At 46.2% G+C, this 19,611-nt stretch overlaps 1 protein-coding gene across 4 annotated transcripts in view; it reads right to left on the bottom strand.

Moving 5' to 3' along the window:
* si:dkey-3d4.3 (uncharacterized) overlaps window positions 1-19,611 on the bottom strand; it is a 166,408-nt gene that overhangs the window by 68,486 nt on the left and 78,311 nt on the right. For 2 of the 4 annotated variants that reach the window (XR_009512271.1, XR_009512272.1), the window contains exon 8: window positions 10,473-15,757. Coding sequence is in view for 1 of the 4 variants with exons in the window: in XM_059970331.1 (XP_059826314.1) it covers window positions 15,062-15,757 (696 nt within the window). In the remaining 3 variants the exon portion in view is untranslated. Of the gene's footprint in view, window positions 1-4,436; window positions 6,149-10,472; window positions 15,758-19,611 lie in introns of those variants that run through there. The other 2 variants (XR_009512273.1, XM_059970331.1) reach the window with 2 other exon arrangements.

The following is a 19,611-nucleotide window of genomic DNA, read 5'->3' as shown; positions in this document are numbered from 1 at the left end:
GCAGACTATTATTTAGATGAGGAGAATTCAAAATGCAGAGATGCAAAGGGACTTGGGAGTCCTTGTGCAGGATGCCCTAAAGGTTAACCTCCAGGTTGAGTCAGTGGTGAATGTTGACATTCATTTCTAAAGGTATAGAATATAAGAGCAGGGATGTGATGTTGAGGCTCTATAAGGCACTCGTGAGACCACACTTGGAGTATTGTGTGCAGTTTTGGGCTCCTTATTTTAAGAAGGATATACTGACATTGGAGAGGGTTCAGTGAAGATTCACAAGAATGTTTCCAGAAATGAAAAGGTTACCATATGAGGAACATGTGGCAGCTCTTGTGCTGTATTCCCTGGATTTCAGGAGAATGAGGGGGGGGGGGGGGATCTCATAGAAACATTCCAAATGTTTCTGTTCCTGAACAGATCAGATATGGCAAAGTTATTTCCCATGGTAGGGAAATCTAGGACAAGAGGGCATGACCAGGATTGAAGGACATCCATTTGAAAAGAGATGCGGAGAAATTACTCTAGTCAGATGGTGGTAAATCTGTGGAATTTGTTGCCATGAGTGGCTCTGAAGGCCAAGTCATTGGGTGTATTTAAGTCAGGGATAGGTTCTTGATCAGCCAGGGCAACAAAGGGTATGGGGAGAATGCAGGGGAGTGGGGATGACAGTAAGAATTGGATCAGAGGATTGAATAGCGGAGCAGACTCGATAGGCCGAATGGCCTATTTCTGCTCCTATATCTTACGGTCATGTTCTCAAAAAAAAAAGACAAACTACCATTTGACTGAGTAACAAATTACATATTTAAAAGAAATACAGAGCAAATTAGAACACTATCAATACTACTACAGCACTATAACACTATTAGTTCCTAATGGTTATCGGCAGAGGAATTCCTCCAGTGTACACTGCCATGTTCCTTTGATTAATCGTAAGTGAACAGAGTCAGCACAGACACCTAGTGCAGATAAAGGACTGTTTTCCTCCATCTTTCCTGGCATCTGGCAGCCTGAATGCTTGAAACTGCAGTGAGCAAAACAGTTCTGAAGCATCTTGCTCCTTATTTCTTGCCAACTATCAGTGACAGAAATCACTGCATGTTGAACAGGAACATGCAACTGGAGCTATTTAAAAACTCATTGTTCCATGCATGCTGTAGTGATTAGCAGCCACTCAAGTGCACATGACTGGTGCTAGTTAGAAACCATTCTGCAACAGTGTCCTGTCCCAATTATGCAACATAGTGTCCCAAATTAATGGTAATCCAGGCAATTCTCTTGATTAGTTTTAGTTCTTTAAGAGTTGTCCCAAATAAGCATCTGTCCTGATTATACAATAAACCAGACAACCCCAATAGGCGGACCACGAGAACCAAATGTCTGGACTGAGCCGACCCATTGGCACTTACGTGAACACACCTGTCATAACATGTAAATAAAACGCACGCTGCTCTAATTTATTTTAACCTCATTCCCCCACCGTACACTTGACCTACGCCCCCGAAGAGCACGCGGCCTACTGCGGGAGGATCCATTGATGAAGGATTTCGTGACAAGCCTGGCAGAAGACTTCAGGGAACGGTTTGAAAGCTCCCCTAAACTCTCAGGTGACATCCTCCTCTTCCTGAGACGGCTGACGGCCAGTGGACTGCAGAGGCCAAAAGCCTCGTGCCTTCCACAGATGAGGCAACTCTTCAGATGGAGGTCTTGGAAATGGGAACATCTGATTTGCTCAAAGCACAACACGAGGATGCTGGGGTGAGTGACTTTCGGATCAACGTGGTTCCCCAAGCTCAATTCAAAAACACGAGAGCTATTGCAATGCTCACACTGTTCCCCTCCACGTACATATGTGAGGCATCGTTTTCTTCAATGAACTCTGTCAAGAACCAGGACAGATACAGACTCTCCAATGCACATCTTGGCCAGTGCCTCAGGATTGCCACAACAGAATACAGAAGGGTTGCCTCATCCCGTCGCTGTCACTTCTCTCACTGACTGGTGAGTGAATCAATTTATTTTTGTCCATTTGTCAATCTTATTGTGGTATAATAATATTACACCAACAATAATACTGATAATTTCATTTATAGCTACACTTCATACTTTAGATGCTACATAGCTTAATTAAAAACAAATAGATTAAATGAGAGAACAGAAACAGTGGAAAAGGCAGTACTGTAGTGATGTGCTACAGACAGCACTGAAATAACGACATGCAGTCGGTAAGTCGTTTCGAGATTAGTTTATTCAAACTTTGCGGTGCTGGTATTTCAATCCCTAGCGCCCGCCCTCTCAAGGCGGAAATGACGTCAGAGGTGCATTACCAAAGTCTCTCCCCGCGCACTGGCTATTTGTGAGCCGGTTCGCCTGCGCAAAAAGTGGGTTACCACATAACCCCCCCCCACCACCAGAACTGGCGATACACCGCCAAATGTCCTCAGTCTGGGTCGGACTCTGTTTGGGAGGTCTGCCTCTGCACCGCAGTGCCTGAACCTCGACCAGCTGCGCCAAGTCCACATGGGCTGGTTTGAGTCGGTCCACCGTGAAAACCACCTCTTTCCCCCCAACGTCCAGAACGTACGTGGACCCGTTGTTGTTGATCACTCTGAACGGCCCCTCGCACGGCCGCTGTAGCGGCGCCTGGTGTCCGCCCTTTCGTACAAACACAAACTTACAGTTCTGCAGGTCTTTGGGTACATGGGTCGGGGCCCGTCTATGCTGTGAAGTCGGTACGGGGGCCAGGTTGCCGAGCCTTTCGCGTAGTCTGTCCAGGACTGCTGCGGGTTCTTCCTCTTGCCCCCTTGGGGCTGGTATGAACTCTCCTGGGACAGCCAGGGGTGCGCCGTACACCAACTCGGCCGACAAGGCGTGCAGATCCTCTTTGGGCGCTGTACGAATTCCAAGCAGGACCCAGGGAAGCTCGTCCACCCAGTTAGGTCCTCTCAGGCGGGCAATGAGAGCCGACTTCAAGTGACGGTGGAAGCGTTCCACCAGTCCGTTCGACTGTGGGTGGTAGGCAGTTGTGTGGTGTAGCTGCATTCCCAACAGGCTGGCCACAGCTGACCACAGGCTGGAGGTGAACTGGGCGCCTCTGTCGGAGGTAATGTGGGCCGGTACCCCGAAGCGTGCTACCCAGGTTGCGATCAGTGCTCGGGCGCAGGAATTGGCAGAAGTGTCAGTGAGCGGGACCACCTCTGGCCACCTCGTGAACCGGTCTACCATCGTTAGGAGGTACCGCGCTCCTCAGGACACTGGTAGGGGGCCCACAATATCCACATGAATGTGGTCGAACCTCCGATGGGTGGGTTCGAACTGCTGTGGCGGGGCTTTAGTGTGCCGCTGCACCTTGGCTGTTTGGCGCTGCGTGCACGTTCTGGCCCATTCACTGACCTGCTTGTGAAGTCCGTGCCATGCGAACTTGCTGGAGACCAGCCGGACAGTTGTCCTGATAGATGGGTGCGCCAAACCGTGTATGGAGTTGAAAACTCGCCGCCTCCAGGCTGCCGGGACGATGGGGCGAGGTTGGCCGGTAGCCACGTCGCACAGGAGGGTCCTCTCACCTGGGTCTACGAGAAAGTCCTGCAGCTGCAAACCCAAGACTGCAGTCCTGTAGCTGGGCATCTCGTCGTCTGCCTGCTGCGCCTCTGCCAGTGCTGCATAGTCCACCCCGAGGGACAGGGCCTGGACAGCTGGTCTGGAGAGTGCGTCCGTCATGATGTTGTCCTTTCCTGGGATGTGCTGGATGTCCGTCATGTACTTCGAGATGTATGACAGCTGTCGCTGCTGGCGAGCTGACAAGGGATCGGACACCTTCGTGAAGGTGAAGGTCAACGGTTTGTGGTCCGTGAACGCGGCGAACGGCCTGCCTTCTAAGAAGTACCTGAAATGCCGGATTGCCAGGTATAGCGCTAACAGTTCCCGGTCGAAAGCACTGTATTTGAGCTCGGGTGTTTGCAGGTGTTTGCTGAAAAACGCCAGTGGTTGCCAGCGACCCTCGATGAGTTGTTCCAGCACCCCACCGACTGCCGTGTTAGATGCGTCCACTGTGAGGGCGGTAGGGGCGTCCATTCTGGGGTGCACTAGCATCATGACGTTTGCCAAGGCTTCTTACGTTTTAATGAAAGCGGCGGTGGACTCCTCATCCCAGGTAATGTCCTTGCTCTTACCCAACAGCAGGGCGAACAGGAGGCGCATGATTCGGGCAGCTGAAGGGAGGAAACGGTGGTAGAAATTTACCATACCCACAAATTCCTGAAGGCCTGTGATTGTGTTGGGTTGGGGGAAATGGCAGACTGTGTCTACCTTAGCGGGCAGAGGGGTTGCCCCGTCTTTAGTAATCCTGTGGCCCAGGAAGTCGATGGTGTCGAGCCCGAACTGGCATTTGGCCGGGTTGATTGTCAGGCCGTATTCACTCAGTCGGGCGTAGAGTTGACAGATGCTCCTGACGACTGCTGCTGGCTATGAGGATGTCATCCAAATAGATGAAAGTGAAGTCCAGGTCGCGTCCCACCGCGTCCATTAACTGCTGGAACGTCTGTGTGGCATTCTTTAGGCCGAACGGCATGCAGAGGAACTCGAAAAGGCTGAACGGGGTGATGAGAGCCGTTTTGGGGACGTCGTCTGGATGCATCGGGATTTGATGGTATCCCCGGATGAGGTCTACCTTGGAGAAGATCCGTGCGGCACAGATTAGCAGTCCGGTGTGGTAGCCTCGTTCAGCCTGCGGTAGTCGCCGCACGGTCTCCAGCACCCTGTTGCTTTGGGCACCATGTGCAGGGGGGAGGCCCATGGGCTGTCGGACCGCCGGATGATCCCCAATTCCTCCATCCTCTTGAATTCCTCCTTCGCCAGGCGGAGCTTTTCCGGGGGGAGCCTTTGTGCGCGGGCATGGGGGGGTGGTCCCTGGGTCGGGATGTGGTGCTGTACCCCGTGTCTGGGCACGGCTGCCGTGAACGGCGGTGCCAGAATCGATGGGAAGCCCGCCAGGAGTCTGGTGAATTCGTTGTCCGACATGAGTCCAGGTATGGGGCCGGCAACTGGGCTTCACCCAGGGAGAACGTCTGGAAAGTCTCGGCATGTACCAGTCTTTTCCCTTGCAAGTCGACCAGCAGGCTGTGAGCTCGCAAGTAGTCCGCCCCCAGGAGTGGTTGGGCCACGGCGGCCAGTGTGAAGTCCCACATGAACCGGCTGGTGCCGAACTGCAGCTGCATTGTGAGGGTGCCATAGGTCCGTATCGTGCTGCCGTTTGTGGCCCTCAGGGTGGGTCCTGGCTTCCTGTTGAGGGTGTTGTACCCCGTCGGGGGCAAGATGCTAATCTCCGCTCCGGTGTCTACCAAGAAGCGGCGTCCCGATTGTTTGTCCCAGACATACAAGAGGCTGTCCTGGCGGCCAGCCACCATAGTCATTAGCGGCAGCTGGCCCTGGCAGGGTGGGCGACAACGGCGGACTTTTGTGCCCCACTGCTGGTGGTAGAAACACCACTGTTCACTGTCCTCCTCACTCCTGACTCTGTGTTGTGTGGGCCTGGGCCTGGTCTGGTCTGCTGTTGGGCATGTGGCCTGGTAATCTGACCGACAGATGCCACGCTCTCCCTCTTGGCTTTCCACAGCACGTCTGCCTGTGCCACCACCTTCCAGGGGTCACTGAAATCTGCGTCGGCCAGCAGCAGATGTATGTCCTCGGGCAGTTGCTCCAGAAACGCTTGCTCGAACATGAGGCAGGGCTTGTGTCCATAAGCCAGGGACAGCATCTCGTTCATCAATGCTGATGGCAGTCTGTCTCCCAAACCGTCCAGGTGAAGCAGGCGGGCACCCCGCTCACACCGTGAGAGGCCAAAGGTCCCAATGAGCAGCGCCTTGAATGCTTCATATTTGCCTTCTTCCGGGGGCGACTGTATGAAATCCGCAACCTGGGCAGCTGTCTCCTGGTCAAGGGCGTTCACCATGTGATAGTAACGCGTGGAATCAGAGGATATCTGCCAAATCTGGAACTGGGCTTCTGTTTGGCTAAACCACACACGTGGTCGCAGCGTCCAGAAAGTTGGCAATTGAAGCAAAACTGCGTGAACAGATGAAGAGTCGGTCATCTTTGGTCCAAATCCCATTTGGACCGTCGGGGTCACCAATGTAGCGATGTGCTACACACAGCGCTGAAATAATGACACACAGTCGGTAAGTCATTTCGAGATTAGTTTATTCAAACTTCACAGTGCTGGTATTTCAATCCCTAGCGCCCGCCCTCTCCGGGCAGAAATTACATCAGAGGTGCATTACCAAAGTCTCCCCCGCGCGCAGGCAACTTGTGAGCCGGTTCGCCTGCGCAGGAAGTGGGTCGCCACAGTAATACTAAAACTGTGTGTGTGTATTTTAAGTCCCAGATGAGTTCTCAATGTGACAGCTGACAGTTGTGATAGCTAGTCATAATTAAATGGTTGATTTTGGACTTCTTTTGTTTCAAGAGTGCATTTTTTTTCCTTCTGTGACCCACTTTGAGAATCCCAGGCCTAAATTACTACTACTACTGTTACTAATAATAATGGTGATAGCAGCAACAACAACATCTGCCCATAAAACAACTTACTGGTGCAATGAAAAAAGTCCTTGGATGTTTTGGCCCTAACCCTGCAATAGACCAATTAACCAGAATCCACTGTACTTGTAAATCATAAATAAAAATAGGAAACGATATAAACACTCTTCAAGCTGAGACAGAAAAAGTGAACATTATCTAGTCAATGAAGCTTTGAACAAAAATAGCCCAAAGTGATTTTTAATATAAACAAACTTTATTTTCAATTAGCTCATAACGGTTCATGGCCGGTTATTTAAGAAGAATTTCCAAAAATAAAGTACAGTTTCCGCCTGAGGGGAAAACCAGGGAATCCAGTGCCTGTGACAATGTTTTGAAAATTATTCAATCATACACACTGCTTTTATTAAAATATTTTCATTGTTATGATATTTAGTAAACTTAAAGTGTGCAGCTCCTTAAAGGAACATTCTTTACTGTTTGAGAGAAAACACATGCATCTCGTAGTCATTAATACAATGTACAAATATTGATATTGGGTGGTGGAGTTTGAAAATATAAACGGGAGCCCACAATTCCACCTTAAGATTGAACACATCTCAGCAACCTGTAAAATTACATGTTGATTTTTTTCACAATAAATATGAACACTTGCTAATGCATTAATTGGCAAGAGCATGATAAAAAATCAGGATCATCTGTGAATTTTAATCAACTGACAGTCATACAGGCTATTGAAGGTTACATTGTCAGTGTAGACCATGTACTGTATAATTTTCTGTTGATGAGAGTCTGGTCTGGTCAGGTCAGTGCTGCCCTCTGGTGTTCACTTGGTGCAAGAACAAGCTGGACCAGGACAACTTCCCATCAATTCCAGACATGCCACTTGGGAATTTTGTTTTGTTCAAGTTTTAAAGGGAGGAAAATTGTAAGGTGATGGGAAAGAGTGTGTGGTGTGGAAAATGATTAATTGTCAGATGGGTTCACTCTCCTTTGCAATCAAGATCCATGCCGATCCTGTCTTTGCCCTGTGCGTCACTAAATGACTACTGAGAAATGTCAGCAATGCTTACTGAACCCCCAAAGTGCGTCACTGAGAAAGTATCCCTGACCTAATTTTTCTAACCTTTAAGCTCTTAGAATACTTCTGTAAATATTGCAACTCCAATTATAAATAAGATAGCAACACACACCTAGTGCAGGCCAGGCAGCATCTTTAGAAAAGAGTGCACAGTCTACACTACGGGCAGAGACCTGTCCTCAGAAGGGTCTCGGTCCAAAGTGTGCGCTGTTTGCTCTTTTCCATAGATGCCGCCTGGCCTGTTGAGTTCCTCCGGAACTTTGTGTGTTGCTTTGGATTTACAGCATCTGCAGAATATCTTGTGTTTGGTATAAATAAGATAATTACCTAAAAGTAATGTGTTGACCTTATGTAAGATTTTAATGAATGGGGTGTTGTTATTTATCCTGGCAATGTTATCCAAGTCTTTCCCTCAAAATTACTGCAGTTGGCACAGTGAAGCGAGCAGCTTTCAGGAAGGTGAACCCTTGGAAAACATCGACCCAGATGCGGTACCTGGTCAAGTAATTGTGCTGGCGTGTTCACCATTATCTTGAACCTCCAACTGCAGCAGCCTGGGGAACCCACCTGCTTCAAGCAGCCTTCAATGATACTGGTGCCGAAGAACAATGTGGTAACCTGCCTCCGTGACTATCTCCTCGTAGCACTTACATCCATTGTGGTGACGTGTTTTGAGAGATTGGTGATGAAACATATCAATTCCACCCTGAGAAGTGACTTGGATCTGCTCCAATTGGTCTACCAGAGCAGCAGGTCCACAGCAGATCCCATCTCAGTGGCTCTTCTCGCAACCCTGGAATATCTTGACAGCAAATATGCATACATCCGAATGCTCTTTATCGACTACAGTTTGCCTTTCAGTACTATCATCCTCTCAAAACTAATCTGTAAGCTCCTAGACCTTGGCCTCAATATCTCCTTGTGCAACTGGATCCTCGATTTCCTCATTTGCAGATCCCAGTCAGTTCAGATTTGCAATAATATTTTCTCCATCATTTCTATCAGCACAGGTAAACCAGATTTTGTTTAGCTCCCTGCTCTACTTGTGTTATACTTATGACTGTGTTGCTAAGCACTTCTCCAATGCCATATTCAAGTTTGCTCATGACACCACTGTCAGAGGGCAGATCAAAGGTGGTGACATATCCACATATAGGAGTGAGATTCAAATTCAGGTAAGTGGTGCCACGACAGTAACTTCTCACTTAATGTCAGCAAGACCGTGGAGCTGATTTCAGGTGGAGAAAACGAGAAGTCCATCAGCCAGTCCTCATCGGAGGATCAGTGGTGGAGAGGGTCAGCAACTTTAAATTCCTCAGTGTTATTATTTCTGAAGACCTGTCCTGGGCCCAGCACACAAGTGCAATTATGAAGAAAGCACAGCAGCACCTCTACTTCCTCATGAGTTTGCGAAAATCTGGCGTGACATCTAAAACTTTGACAAACTTTTATAGGTGTGTAGTGGAGAGTGTATCGACTGGCTACATCACAACCTGGTTTATTACACCAATGCTCTTGAATGGAAAATCCTACAAAAAGTAGAGGATATGGTCCAGGCGTCACAGGTAAAGCCCTCCCACGGAGCTATCTACACGGAGCGCTATCGCAGGAAAGCAGCATCGATCGTCAAGAGATCCTCACCACCCAGGCATTGCTCTTTTCTCACTGCTGCCATCAGGTACAGGAACTGTTATTAACCCTCAACCATCAGGTTCATGAATCAGACAGGATAACTTCACTCGCCCCATCATTGAAATGTTCCCACAACCTATGGACCCACTTTCAAGGACTTCTTCTCAGGTTCTTGCTATTTATTTATTTCTTTCTTTTTTTGTCTTTGCAGTTTGTTGTCTTTTGCACACTGACTGAATGCCCAAGTTGGTGCCGTTCATTGATTCCATTGTAGTTATGGATTTATTGAGTATCGTCATTGTTCCCTTCCATATCTTGTGGCGCATCGAGCGGCAACTTTGCTGTTTCTTCAGCATGAGGCTGAGTTGCTAGCTTGACGCCCAACGCAGCACGGATAGAAAGCGTGTGATGAGCCAGCCACTAAATGATTGGTCAGATAAATTGATCTCTGATCCTCCCCTGAAGACTGGCTGATATTCGTCTAGTTTATTGAGTATGCCCATGAGGAAGTTAATCTCAGGGTTATACGGCAACATGTGTACTTAGATGATTTATTTTGAACTTTGAATTATTATCACTTGAGGTGTGGGCAGTCAATTCGGTGTTCGATCTGCAGGTGAGTGTGGGCAGCTCTTTGTCAAACATTGTTTAGGGCACAGAGGCATAGTGTTCTTGGTAAACATGCAATGCAGTGATGGTGAGCTATTGTTATTGTGATCGGGCTTCTGCCTATTGTTGGATTCTGGTAATGTGAAAATAGCACTGTTTTAAAGTTGAAAGATCATAAATATATGACACATGCACATCTCAACATGTAATTGCAGTTTAAGAACATTAAATGCATTTTGGTACCACTTATCTCAGTCTGGATCATTGTATTTCTGGTTTACTATCTCTACAGTTAACAAATTTCACAGCACACGCCAGTGATAATAAAGCTGATCCTGATTCTGAGTGTTCAGTACCTCATCTATCTTTAAACATTAACTACCCATTTTATAATGCCAAGCACAAAGTTTAAAATAATTGAACCTTTAGCTTTGTTGGTTGGTTAATGTCTTCTCAAAGCTTTTTACTCAGGTGCCCATTAATGGACAATTTATTATTTAAGTTAAATGTGCTGTAAATATACTAATGGTTGGCAGCTCATCTAGAAGGAAATCTGATCTCAGACCTTCCCTATGTTACAGTTATTACCACTCACAACGAAGGCTTCAGGAGTAAACCCTACCTTGACTGACAACACCTGCGAGGCTGCTGGTGCCAAACTGTATGTCTTTGCCTTTCTTTTGGATTCATTAGCTGTGTGGAGATGAGCTTGCTACATAGGCAGCAACTTGCTCTCTATATCGTACTGCCCTGGCTTTCATAGACAGATCAGAAGCAGCATTCATGGTCGACCCTAATCAACAGGGCTTACTAAATATACCAAACTCCCAGCTTGCTTTGCAGGTTTTCCCCTCAACCCCACGCCTACAACCTGTTCATGTTTCACTCCTACGAAAATAATCTTTTAAAAGACTTTAGCAGTACGTGGACTATGCCCTTCTGGCCCATCGAACACATGATACCAATCCCTGACAAACCCGATTAACCATTAACTAATCACGGGACAATTTCCAATGACCAATTAAGCCACCCGCTATGTCTTTGGACTGTGGGAAGAAACGGGAAAGCCCACGCAGTCCACAGGAGGACGTACAGACCCCTTGCAGAACAGCACCAGAACTGAACTCTGAAACACCCTGAAATGTAATTGCATTGTGCTAACTGATACAATACTGTTTAAAGGAACTTCACTTATATCTGCACACACTTGCTGGGCAGTAAACTTCCTGTTTCTGTTATTAAATCACTGCAGGCCTCATGCACATTTGATTCTACAAAGCCCACCAGGTTATAAAAAAGGAAAGCTGTAACAATATCAGTGCTGCCAAACATCCCACTCCATCTCCTTGAAAAGAAACCACGCAGATGTAAATGAATATGACTGGAAATCACCTGTCCAAGATGGGTCACCATTGTCAGTCATCGGCCAATTATCTATACATTCACAGTACTAGAGGAACAGCCAATTATCCAGTGCACCCAGGATCTGACAAGCAATGTCATTAGGGAAAAAATAGTCCAGTTGTATTTCCAGGCTATTTTGTATTCATATTTTAAATTGTCATGTCTTAGGAGTTTTGTTAAAATAACAAAGGGTTAAGACTTGTCACAATAAATTTATCTCATTTTCCCTTGCTTGTTATAACCTTGATAACATATAACCTGTCATATGTTGAAAGATTGGAGCGACTGGGCTTGTATACACTGGCATTTAGAAGGATGACAGGGATCTGATTGAAACATATAAGATTATTAAGGGATTGGACACGCTAGAGGCAGGAAACATGTTCCTGATGTTGGGGGAGTCCAACACCAGAGGCCACAGTTTAAGAATAAGGGATAGGCCATTTAGAATGGAGTTCAGGAAAAACTTTTTCACCCAGAGAGTTGTGGATCTATGGAATGCTCTGCCTCAGAAGGCAGTGGAGGCCAATTCTCTAGATGCTTTCAAGAAAGAGTTAGATAGAGCTCTTAAAGATAGCGGAGTCAAGGGATATGGGGAGAAGGTAGGAACGGGGTACTGATTGTGGATGATCAGCCATGATCACATAGAATGGCGGTGCTGGCTCGAAGGGCCGAATGGCCTACTCTTGCACCTATTGTCTATAGTTATTTTGGCACATGGAATATGGGCTCTTTTCATGGATTTCAGAGGAAAATGTCAGTGACTGAAGAATTAAATAAGTAGGCCATGATGTTGGGTGATGATTAGCATTTCCAGAAAGATTCTGCTCTGTAACCACATTGAGCACAAAGGGTTCATGAGAATGATTCCAGGAATGAAAGGGTTAACATCTGAGGAGTTTTTGATGGCTCTGTGCCTGTACTCACCTAGTTTAGAAGAAGAGGGAGGATCTCATTGAAACCTATCACATTATTGAAAGGCCTAGATAGATTGGATGTGGGAGAGTCTTGGACCTGAGGACACAGTCTCAGGCTAGATGGACATCCATTTAGGATAGAGATGAAGTATTTCTCTGGCCATAGGATTGTGAATCTGAGGAATTCATTGCCACTGGTGGCTGTAGAAGGCAAGTTACTGAGTATATTTAAAGCTGAGGTTGGTAGGTTCTCAATTAGTAAGGATGTGAAAGGTTACGGGGAGAAGGCAGGAGAATTGGGTGGAGAGGGATAATAAATCAGCCATGATGGAATGGTGGAGCAGATGGGCTAATTCTGCTCCTCCACCTCATGGTCTTACGGATCATTTATGTTTACTGCTCTTTAAATGTCAGCTGAAAGCAGCAACCTAGATGGAGATTTCAAATCTGTGTCCTGACCAAGCTGCTCTATGGAATCCAGTATCATGAAAACTACTGGTGCCAATCTGACGTCCTTGCATGCTCCCCTCACCCCCTCCATTGCTACAGCCACAGGGCAGTGAGGAGGTGTAACAAAGAGGCAGTGACACAAACTAGGTTCACTGCTGTCCTCTAAAATCCATGGCGTCTTCTACACAGACATTAACATGTCAACTCTGTAACAGGATGGAAATACTGGATGGAAATGCTAATTACATCCCTGTTGTCAGCAAAATGAAACCTGGGCCTCTGTTTAAATCTCTCCCTTTGTACTGTACTCACTGGTCCACTACTTACCCCTTTGAAATACAGCCTGCTTCACACTGAATGTTTCTGCCAGATCATTCTCTTTCGTTAAGAAATTTACTTCATTGAATGTTCTAACTATTATTGAGATCGAGTGGGGGAACCAAATGGGTCCACCACTTCTGTTTCTGGGCCCCAGTCCGAAATGGCCATTTCCATAGCTGCTGCCTGGTCTGCCACATTCCTCTGTCATTTTGTGTGCGCTTGCTCTGGATTTCCAGCATCCACACAGTTTCTTGTGTTTATGAAATAGCATCAGTTTGCTACTGTCGCAGAGGAGGAGTTGACAGCTTAGCTTCCTCAGAAACGTAAAGAAGCCCAGCAGAGAGTTCCTGGTGCTATCTGACCCAGTCTGTGTGTGGCAGTTTCTTGCTCATCAGTAAGTCTTGGGGAGGTGGGGTGGGGAAAACAGCAAATCTGGGGTTCCTCTATCTCACCTCCTCTGCAGTACTGATGTTCAATGCATCTGCACCCTTCTCCATTCTGGAACAGCCTCTGCAAAACAGACTCCAGGGACTTTCTAATCCAGACATCTGCACTGAGTGCATGATCATCTGCTTCATAAGGACTTCAGCATTTAGTTGGAATCGGTCTGGAGCTCCCTTTGCTGAATGAAAGCTTCATTCTTAAGTCAATGGCATCTTTGGAAGATAGAGAAAATTTGAGCCCTTTGTTGAGCACTTTCTGAAGGGGTGAATGTGGATGGAGGCAGATATTCTTGCAGCAGTTAAGGGTATCTGGAAAAGCACGTTGCCGTGCTATGGACATTTACAGGTGGTATATGGTGCCCGATAGTTGGCATGTACACAGTGGGTCAAAGAGGTCGCTTCCATGCTGGGTGATCTACAATTCTGTGATTCTTAGGCTATACAGAAAAAAAGGATCAAAATTAAACTCATTTAAATGGTGCAATAAAATTAGGGGATTCGTAACCAATGGGCTGACAACACAAATTAGTGGGACCATTTTGCTATCTTCTGCTTGAATATTCTGCGATATCTGCGATGCCAGGGAACATCTCTGCACAAAAACCAAGCAGCTGTTCTCTCCTCAATCAGCTATTTATTTAGCTTGCAATACTGCATGGAATGGGCCTTCCACATGCACCATCCAGCAACTCTCAACAGCCCCTCAGTTACCCCAAACTAATCATGGGACCACTTACAATGACCAATTAACCTGCTAACCAGGAGGTCTTTGGACTGTGGAAGGAAACTGGAAAACTGGAACACAGGTGGGGGGGGGGGGGGAAGAACCCACCATTCCATGCGAAGCATGTACACACTCTTTACAGAGGATGTCATCATTCTCTTCCAAACTCCAATGCCCTCAGCTGCAATAGCGTTGCAAAACTACCATTTTTATGCAATTAGTCACAGCTGTAGGTCTCTGTCACACCATTACACCCATAGTTGTCAGGTCCTGCGCATTCTGGAAACAGCTTATTTGAACTCAATCAGTCACAGCTGAACCAATTCTGCTGTAGATCTCAGTCACACCACAACTTATAGTTATTAGGCTCTCTGCATTTTGTAAACTGTTCATTTGAACTGAGCCTGCTCCTGCTACAGGATCTATGGGAGACAGAAAGAGGACCTCCTCCAATTGGTAGTGACCTTATAAAGTATGTAAACTGACAGAAGCAACTGCATCACTGGCTAATCTTGAAATGTTTTGACAAAGAAAAAAAAAATTCTATAAAACTAGTGACAGTCCTGATGAAGGGTCTTGGCCCAAAACATTAACTGTTTATTCATTTCTATAGAAGCTACCTGACCCGCTGAGTTCCTCCAGCATTTTGTGTGCGTTGCTCTGGATTTCCAGTATCTGCAAAATCTCTTGTGCCTACAGAACTGTGTACAACTTGTCTATCGGCACATTTTAGCTTACGTTTTGAGCATAAGTATAAAAATAAAAGCTCTTCAGAAAATATTTGTTTAAAATTTAGCATTATCACTTCAATAACAAAATGTAGAATTAAAATACTGTGAATATTGCTCTAACTAAACTTGCCAAAAAAATAATATTGCGAGATTTTCTTTTATCATTTCTTCCCTATTTTAGAAATGGCTCACATAATTTCATTTGCCAGAGTGAAATGTACCTTAGCTCAGATAAAGGTTTGCCACCTACTATCAGCAGAACCTCCGGAAGATTATCAGTTGCATGGGGTGATCTATCATCCTGGTGAGTAATATCTGGCTGGGCTCCTCTTGAATCACCGTTCTCACTGAATTCCTTGGCGCTGTGCTCCACATGAGCTTGATTATCCAGGTGCATTGAAAGGAGGTGGGAGTTTTCATGTGGCCACTGTGCTACCGGCATACGGGTAATGGGCGAAGTAGAGTGCAAGAGCTTCTTGGTATTTTCTGAGGACAGCACACTGAAAGTTACCATCTCTATGCTGTTTGAGTTTGTCGTCTTGCCTTCAGGCTTGAGCGGGGTCCGAGTGGAAAAGTTCAGGCAACAGGCACCCTTCAGGCCAACCAGTTGCTGCTCGTCGGAGGAGTTGCATGGGTAGATGACGTCACCACAGATGCAGCTGGGAACTGGTCTTGTGTGAGGGACATCGTCCAGATGCTTTCCCTGGAACCTATGACCAACACCTACCGTGCAGTGGTAGATTTTTGAGGGGGGCAGCGTCTCTGTTGCCGGGTTTAATCTCTCCCAGCTATGTGTTGTTAACTGGAATTTCCACAGGCTGTTGCTGGAGCTGTTGTGGTTCTTTCCTCCGCCGAAGATTAGCATGCAGTCTTGGTACACAACAGCAGAATGCCCCACTAACTGGTGAGGCCCAGAGCTGTAAGAAAGAATGGACAAATGAGCTTATTTATAGCAATAAACGTTTTCAACGTTCTCTCCATTTAGAAAATAGTCTACCCTTTTATTTCTTCTACCAAAGTGTATGACCATTCATCTCCCCAACATTGTATTCCATCTGCCACTTCTCTGCCCATTCTCCTAATCCAAGTCCTTCTGTAGCTCTCTACTATCTCAAAATTACCTGCCCATCCACCTATCTTCCTATCATCTGTAAACTTAGCCACAAATCCACCAGCCAACTAAGAATGGCTCCCGTTATTCCCACACTTTGCGTCTTGCCAATCAGCCAATGCTCTAACCATGCTAGAATCTTTCCTGTAATACCATGGGCTTGTAGCTTGCTAAGCAGTCTCATGTGTGACACCTGGTCAAAGGCCTTCTGAAAATCCAAATACACAACATCAACCAATTCTCCTTGTCTAAACTGCTTCTTATTTTTTTAATTCCAACAGGCAAGATTTTCCCTTAAGAAAACTATGTTGACTGCAGCCTGTTTTACCACATGCCTCCAAGTATACCAAAATCACTTCTTTAACAATCAATTCCAACATCTTCCCAATCAACTGAGGTCAGACTAACTGGCCGATAATTTCCTTTCTCCTGCCTCTCTCCCTTTTTGAAGAGTGGAGTGACATCTGTAATTTTTCATTCCTTTGGAACCATGCCAGAATGAATTGATTCTTGAAATATTACTAATGCTTCCACAAACTCTTCAGCCATCTCTTTCACAATCCTGGGGTTTAGGCCATCTGGTCCAGGTGACTTATCTACCTTCAGACCTTTCATAGAAAATCTACAGCACAATACAGGCCCTTCGGCTCACAAAATTTCTGCCGAGTACGTCCCTACCTTAGAAATTACTAGCCCTCTGTTTTACTAAGCTCCATGTACTTATCTAAAAGCCTCTTAAAAGACCCTATCGTATCTGCCTCCACCACCACTGCCAGCAGCCCATTCCACACACTCACCACTCTGAGTAAAAAACTTACCCCAGACATCTCCTCTGTACCTACTCCCCAGCATCTTAAACCTGTGTCCTCTTCTGGCAACCATTTCAGCCCTGGGAAAAAGCCTCTGACCATCCACATGAGCAATGCCTCTCATCATCTTGTACACTTCTATCAGGTCACCTCTCATCCTCCTTCGTTCCAAGGTGAAAAGGCCAAGTTTACTCAACCTATTCTCATAAGGCATGCTCCCCAATCCAGGCAACATCCTTGTAAATCTCCTCTGCACCCTTTCTATGGTTTACACATCCTTCTCGCAGTGAAGCGACCAGAACTGAGCACAGTACTCCAAGTGGGGTCTGACCAGGATCCTATATAGCTGCAACATTACCTCAGCTCCTAAATTCAATTCCACGATTGATGAAGGCCAATACACCATACGCCTTCTTAACCACGGAGTCAACCTTTGCAGCTGCTTTGAGTGTCCTATGGACTCGGACCCCAAGATCCCTCTGATCCTCCACACTGCCAAGAGTCTTACCATTAATACTATATTCTGCCATCATATTTGACCTACCAAAATGAACCACTTCACACTTATCCGGGTTGAACTCCATCTGCCTCTTCTCAGCACAATTTTGCATCCTATCAATGTCCCGCTGTAACCACTGACAGCCCTCCACACTATCCACAACACTCCCAATCTTTGTGTCATCAGCAAACTTACTAACCCATCCCTCCACTTCCTCATCCAGGTCATTTATAAAAACCACGAAGAGTAAGAGTCCCAGAACAGATTCCTGAGGCACTCTACTGGTGACCGACCTCCATGCAGAATATGACCCATCTGCAACCACTCTTTGCCTTCTGTGGTCAAGCCAGTTTTAGATCCACAAAGTAATGTGCCCTTGGATCCCATGCCTCCTTACTTTCTCAATAAGCCTTGCAAGGGGTACCTTATCAAATGCCTTGCTGAAATCCATATACAGTACATCTACTGCTCTTCCTTCATCAATATGTTTAGCCACATCCTCAAAAAATTCAATCAGGCTCGTAAGGCATGACCTGCCTTTGGCAAAGCCATGCTGACTACTCTTAATCATATTCTACCTCTCCAAATGTTCATAAATCCTGCCTCTCAGGATCTTCTCCATCAACTTACCAACCACTCATGTAAGACTCACTGGTCTATAATTTCCTGGGCTATCTCTACTCCCTTTCTTGAATAAAGGAACATCATCAGAAACCCCCAATCTTCGGGAACCTCTCCTGTCTCCATTGCTAATGCAAAGGTCATTGCCAGAGGCTCAGCAATCTCCTCCGTCGCCTCCCACAGTAGCCTGGGGTACATCTCATCCAGTCTGGTCCCAACTTGATGCTTTCCAAAATCTCCAACACATCCTCTTTCTTAATATCTACATGCTCAAACTTTTCAGTCTGCTGAAAGTCATCACTACAATCACTAAGATCCTTTTCCATAGTGAAAACTGAAGTATTCATTAAGTACCTCTGCTATTTCCTCCGGTTCCATACACACTTTCCCACTGTCACATTTGATAGCTCCTATTCTTTCACATCTTACCCTCTTGCTCTTCACATACTTGTAGAATGCCTTGGGGTTTTCCTTAATTCTGCCTGCCAAGGCCTTCTCATGGCCCCTTCTGGCTCTCCTAATTTCCTTGGTAAGCTCCTTCCTAGTAGTCTTATAATCTTCTAGATCTCGAACATTACCTAGCTCTCTGAACCTTTTGTAAGCTTTTCTTTTCTTCTTGACTAGATTTATTACAGCCTTTGTACACCACGGTTCCTGTACCCTACCATAACTTCCCTGTCTCATTGGAAAGTATCGATATAGAACTTTACACGAATATCCCCTGAATATTTGCCACATTTCTTCCGTACTTTTCCCTGAGAACATCCATTCCAATTTCCTGCCTGATAGCCTCATAATTCCCCTTACTCCAATTAAACACTTTTCTAACTTGTCTGTTCCTATCTCTCTCCAATGCTATGGTAAAGGAGATGGAGTTGTGATCACTATCTCCAAAATGCTCTCCCACTGAGAGATCTGACACCTGACCAGGTTCATTTCCTAATACCAAATCAAGTTCAGCCTCTCCTCTTGTAGGGTTATCTACATACTGTGTCATGAAACCTTCCTGAACGCACCTAACAAACTCCACCCCATCTAAACCCCTCGCTCAAGGGAGATGCCAATCAACATTTGGGAAATTAAAATATCCCATCATGACAACTCTTATTATTACACCTTTCCAGGATCTATTTCTCTATCTGCTCCTCGATATCTCTGTTACTATTAGGCGGCCTATAAAAAGCACCCAGTAAAGTTATTGACCCCTTCCTGTTCCTAACTTCCAGCCACAGAGACTCCGTAGACAATCCTTCCATGGCGTCCACCTTTGCTGCAGCTGTGACACTATCTCTGATCAACAGTGCCATGCCCCCACCTCTTTTGTCTCCCTCCCCATCTTTTCTGAAATATCTAAAGCCCAGCATTTGAAGTAACCAATCCTGTCCCTGAGCCATCCAAGTCTCTGTAATGGCCACCACATCATAACTCCAAGTACTGATCCATGCTCTAAGCTCATCCACTTTGTTCACAACACTCCTTGCATTAGACACATCTCAAGCCTTCGGTCTGGGCACATCCCTTCTCTCTCACCTGCCCATCCTCCCTCTCGCATTGTCTACAAGCTTTCTCTATTTGTGAGCTAACCTCCTCTTCCCCAGTCTCTTTAATTTGGTTCCCACCCCCCAACAATTCTAGTTTAAGCTCTCCGCAGTAGCCTTAGCAAACCTCCCCGACAGGATATTGGCCACACCTGCCCCAAAAGAGGTCCCAATGATCCAAAAATCTGAATCC

Source organism: Hypanus sabinus, chromosome 5 (assembly GCF_030144855.1).
Source record: "Hypanus sabinus isolate sHypSab1 chromosome 5, sHypSab1.hap1, whole genome shotgun sequence".
NCBI lineage: Eukaryota > Metazoa > Chordata > Chondrichthyes > Myliobatiformes > Dasyatidae > Hypanus > Hypanus sabinus.
The sequence above is the reverse complement of the archived record's forward strand: the minus strand, read 5'-3'. Positions and strand labels throughout refer to the sequence as shown.